The 5,124-nt window shown below is 58.5% G+C and overlaps 1 protein-coding gene across 1 annotated transcript in view; it reads left to right on the top strand.

Moving 5' to 3' along the window:
• The window catches only part of LOC122547416 (translation initiation factor IF-2-like), a 6,589-nt gene extending 2,480 nt beyond the window's left edge, over nt 1–4,109 (top strand). The window contains exons 2-4 of the mRNA XM_043686041.1: nt 562–2,105; nt 3,751–3,837; nt 4,003–4,109. Coding sequence (XP_043541976.1) covers nt 562–2,105; nt 3,751–3,786 — 1,580 coding nt within the window. The 3' untranslated portion in view covers nt 3,787–3,837; nt 4,003–4,109. The remainder of the gene's footprint in view (nt 1–561; nt 2,106–3,750; nt 3,838–4,002) is intronic.
• The last annotated feature ends 1,015 nt before the right edge of the window (nt 4,110–5,124 follow it).

The raw sequence follows: 5,124 nt of genomic DNA, 5'->3' as shown, positions 1-5,124 counted from the left end.
GTATCCCACAGTTACACCCACACTCGGAGCACTGTGCACAGTTCCAGTCTCCGTATCCCTCAGTTAGACCCACACTCGGAGCACCGTGCACAGTTCCAGTCTCCGTATCCCTCAGTTAGACCCACACTCGGAGCACCGTGCACAGTTCCAGTCTCCGTATCCCTCAGTTACACCCACACTCGGAGCACCGTGCACAGTTCCAGTCTCCGTATCCCTCAGTCAGACCCACACTCGGATCACCGTGCACAGTTCTGATCTTATGAAAGGTCTACCTGGAGACTTATGATTGGGTAAGATTTTCCCAGATGTGAGAGTTTGAAACTGAACAGACTGGGGGCTGCTTTCTTTCGAGAAGGGGGGACCTGATTGTGGGGTTTACAGTTCTGAAAGGGGTTCTGCTCAGGGGAGGGGGAGGGGGATGTGGAAACGTTCTTTCCACTTGAGAGTCAGACCAGAACTGGGGAGCTATCGATTGTGGGGAGCCCCGAGTCAATCTGGTGGAGGGGAGTGATCGGAAATGTCGCTGGCGTAACGGAGTTGTTGGTTTTGTGTGTGTTCCAGGGAGCCCGGCGTCTGTGTCTCATCACATCCTGACGGTCAGCGACCCCGCCATCTCTCCCAGCCGCCGCTCTGTGGTGCCCAGACGCCACAGCCTGATAGCCCACCACGTGGTACAGAGGGGGATGGTCACCTCCCCTCCCCGGCCTGCCCGGACTCCAGCCCCCCTGGTCAGGAGCAAGGACGGAGCCCCCTCCCTGCCCCACCGGGACGCCGCGGAACGGAAGACTGAGGGGGCGTGCGCCCGCCCACGGGCGGCACCCACACTCCCCGGGGCCGAGCAGCGGAACGGGCTGGAGAGAGAGCCCCGGGGCGAGCCGAGGGAGGTGCCCGGCTCCAGGCGGGCGCTGCCCGGGGACGCTGGGGGGCAGCAGCACGGCAGCCCCCTGGGGCCCAAGATCCTGGAGACGCTCGGGCAGTTCGGGGTGCGGAGGGTGGAAGCACCCGGGCAGAGGAGGGAGGAGGAAGAGGAGGAGGAGAAGGGGGCGCTGGAGCTGCCCTGCCCCCCCCTCAGCGCCGCTGAGCTCCTGGCACCGGGGAGCATGTTCGAGGGGGCGGGCAGCGAGGACGCCCCCTCCCTGCTGGGGGACGGGGAGCACCCCTTCGACGCCATCGACCTGGACATTGTGTCAGTGCTGAGCTCGCCCAACCTGCTGGCGTGCGGGGCTCAGGGAGACTGCCCTGCGCCCGCTCCAGCTGGGCAGGGGGAGATCCCACAGCCGGGAGCGGCCGTCCCCGAGAGGAGGGGGCGCCAGCGAGGCGGGGGAGGAGGAGGGGGAGGCGCCAGCGAGGGCGAGGAGGAGGACGAGGAGGACGAGGACGATGACCTGGATAACTACTACAACTTTGCCCGCACGGTGGTGACCGAGGAGGTGATGGAGCAGCTGGCATCCGAGTGCTTCGGCCTGGACTCGGCCGAGGTGCCCACCATCGACCAGCTGGACGGGGTGGACGACTCGGACGGGGGAGGGGGCGAGGGAGGGGGAGCGGAAGAGGGCAGGGCCCCGCCCTCCCCCCCCCAGCCCCACCAGGCGCCCCTGCCCCCGCCCCTGATCTCCCCAGCCGGGAGGCGGCGTGGTGCTGCTCAACAACGGCGGGCAGCACGTGGTCATCCTGAAGGGGGCGGAGGAAGGGCCCGCGGCCTGCCCCCAGCCCCAGCCCCCGCGGGCCGGGTACGGGACGGTGCTGCTGGCCTCCCCGGGCCCGGTCTCCCTGCTCCAGCCCCCTCCCCCGCCGCTGCCCGTCCTCAACCTGGTGCTGGGACGCCGCGAGACCCCACCCCCTCCCCCACTGCCTCCTCCGGCCACCCGCCTGGTGCCCGCGCCCCGGAGCGGGCTGGCGGCACCCATCCTCCCGCAGGCCTCCCCCTCGGGTTCCCCGGACCGCGCCCCCACCAAGCTCCCTCACCCAGGACCCCCGGCGGCAGCCTCCTCCGACCCTGTGCTCGCCAAGAAACCGAAAACCTCCCACATCTGGATCGATCAGCTGGGCGCGGAACGCAAGGTGCTGGAGGATCTGCCCCAGGTCCAGCCTCCGGCCTCCTTAGGGTAAGGTCCGCAGCCTCGGGGGGGGGGGGAGGGGGAGTGGTACCGGGGTTGTGATTGAGGGTGGGCAGGCACGCCTCTTCCCCCCCCCCCCCCCCCCCCCCAGTGATGTTTCTCAACAGTGAGTGTTGACCACTCAGGCCTCAGGTTTTCTGCTCCACTGGTTTGATTTGAACGCACAGCTACGGGAATCGGAACGTAGCGAGTTTTGAGAAGATTTCCCGCTCAGGTTGAGCTTCCAGATGTAGGTCTGCTCGCTGAGCTGGAAGGTTCACTTCCAGACGTTTCGTCACTCTACTAGCTACTAGGGGGGTGGCGGCGGCACATAATCCCGCCAAGCCTTCCATTTCCACAGCTTGTCCCCATCCAGATGCCTCTTAAATGTCGTCATTGTACCGGCCTCCACCACTTCCTCTGGCAGCTCGTTCCATACACGCACCACCCTCTGGGTGAAAAAGTTGCCCCTTAGGTCTCTTTTATATCTTTCCGCTCTCACCCTAAACTTGCACCCTTCTAGTTCTGAACTCCCCCCACCCAACCCCCAGGGTCTGTTTATCCTATCCATAGTTAAAAATCACACCACTCCAGGTTACAGACCAACAGGTTTATTTGGAAGCACTAGCTTTCGGAGCACTGCTCCTTCATCAGGTGTCTCCACAACCGCCTGGTGAAGGAGCAGTGCTCCGAAAGCTAGTGCTTCCAATTAAACCTGTTGGACTATAACCTGGTGTGGTGTGATTTTTAACTTTGTACACCCCAGTCCAACACTGGTGTCTCCAAATCATATCCTATCCGTGCCCCTCATAATTTTATAAACCTCTATAAGGTCACCCCTCAGCCTCTGACGCTCCAGGGAAAACAGCCCCAGCCTGTTCAGCCTCTCCCTGTAACTCAATACCTCAGGCACCCTGGTAAATCTTTTCCACGCCCCCCCCCTCCTATGTAGTAATATCCACTGTTATCAGTTGTGGTTTTCAACCAGTCAATCAGAGACTTGATAAAAGAAGCAATGCCCCTTTGCCTTCTGTGGGACTGGGGAGGATCCGAGCCTGAAGGATCTTAACGAAAGGTAAGCACTGAAATCTTTCCCTCCACCCAGGACATACATCACTTTTTATTTGTATGGTTGTGGAAAGAGAGTTTATAAGGGAATGAGAGCTTTAACCAGTAGAGTTATAAGTCATTAATTATACAGTCATAGAGTTGTACAGCATGGAAACAGGCCCTTTGGCCCAGCTCATCCATGCTGACCAGATATCCTGAATTAGTCTAGTCCCATTTGCCAGCATAATCCCGCCTAACCCTTCCTATTCACGTCCCCATCCAGATGCCTTTTAAATGCTGTCATTGTACCAGCCTCCACCACTTCCTCCGGCAGCTCATTCCACACACGTATCACCCTCTGGGTGAAAAAGTTACCCCTTAGGTCCCGATGAAATTGTTCACCTCTCATGCTTCTGAGAGCTGGCAAAAGCATGATTGGCAGAAGGATCTCCACACGTGCCTGTCCGACTGTGACATTGTTGGGGGAGTGTTTCTGCCTGATCCAAGGGAGAGGTGGGTGACTGAGAGAGACCACAGGGAGAGAGGGGGGTGGGGATAGAGACCCGCACACTCTCCTCACGTAAACCACGCTCTTGTTTTGCAGAAACGGTCGGGTAAGGATAAAAACCCCAACTATTAAGGCCACTTTAAACTTGGATCGGACAGGAAGCATGAATTCACACAACGTCAGGTACGTTGGTCACTGTGTCCTCTGTCCTTCTGTGTCATCCTGTACATGGCCAGGGCCTGCCACAAGGCGGCACTCCCTCAGCACTGACCCTCCGACAGTCCGTGCAGGTCGGAAAGGTTCTCTCTGGGTTTACTAACTCTCTGGTTCTTGCTCCACCCGTCCCAGGTCTGAGTCAGTCAAGGAGCCCACCTCCAATGTAATCGGTCTGGCAACGTTGGACTCTACTGTTTGCCATAATAACCGGGGCAATCCGCTCCGAGACTGGAAACGCTGTGCAGGTAGGGGAAGGGCCTCGAGTCTCCGGGTTGTGGGGAGGGGCTTGGTCTGCGGTCTTATTGCACACTGTCACACCGGGGACGGGGAGAGAGACTGTCACACCGGGGACGGGGAGAGAGACTGTCACACCGGGGACGGGGAGAGACTGTCACACCGGTGACGGGGAGAGACTGTCACACCGAGCGGGGCGACGGTTATACCTTGCGGGGACATGGTCACACCGGGCGGAGAGACTGTCACACCGAGTGGGGAGAGACTGTCACACCGGGGACGGAGAGACTGTCACACCCGGCGGGGAGAGACTGTCACACCGGGCGGGGCGACGGTTATACCTTGCGGGGACATGGTCACACCGGGCGTGGAGCGGACACCACACTGCGCTGAAATCACATTTCAAAAGTCATCCAGCATTTTGATGGAGCCTCAGCTGATGCAATAAGCCCCTGGACAGTTCGGTTGGGACCATAGCGCTGTGGAACTCTCACTGGATTAACAATCAAGTCCCAATATTCTGGGTATATGGGTTTGAAACCTCTCATGGTTGCTCGTGGGTTCAGTTTTAACATCTAGAATTGAAACTTAATCTCAGAAATGGTGACCAGAATCAATCATGTTCAAGAAACTCCATCTGGCAAAACCCTTTTGGGAAGGACATCTTTACCCGGTCTGGCCTACACGTTTTCCAAGTTCACAGGTTGACTCTCAGCAGCCACTGGGTTCAGGGGACATTTGGGGATGAGAAGTCCTTGGCCAGCTGTTTCTAAGTTAGGAGAACTCGTCATATGAATAATTCAAAGGAAGAGGAGTATTCCATCTGTTGCTTCCTCAGTAATTTTTGCAATGGAGCATGTTTCTGTGCATTGAAAGCCAGACATATTGTTGACTCTGATGAAGGACTAAAACCACAGGGGAGAGGTGGGCTCAACTCACTGCCCAGTTCATTGCCAATAGGGAAGTCTCTTTGCCATAATTTACAATTGGAAGTTTGGAGGGAATTCTGGCATAAGTATT

This window comes from Chiloscyllium plagiosum, unplaced genomic scaffold (genome assembly GCF_004010195.1).
Source record: "Chiloscyllium plagiosum isolate BGI_BamShark_2017 unplaced genomic scaffold, ASM401019v2 scaf_991, whole genome shotgun sequence".
In the NCBI taxonomy this organism is placed as follows: Eukaryota; Metazoa; Chordata; class Chondrichthyes; order Orectolobiformes; family Hemiscylliidae; genus Chiloscyllium; species Chiloscyllium plagiosum.
This window is presented reverse-complemented; position numbering and strand designations above follow the sequence as displayed.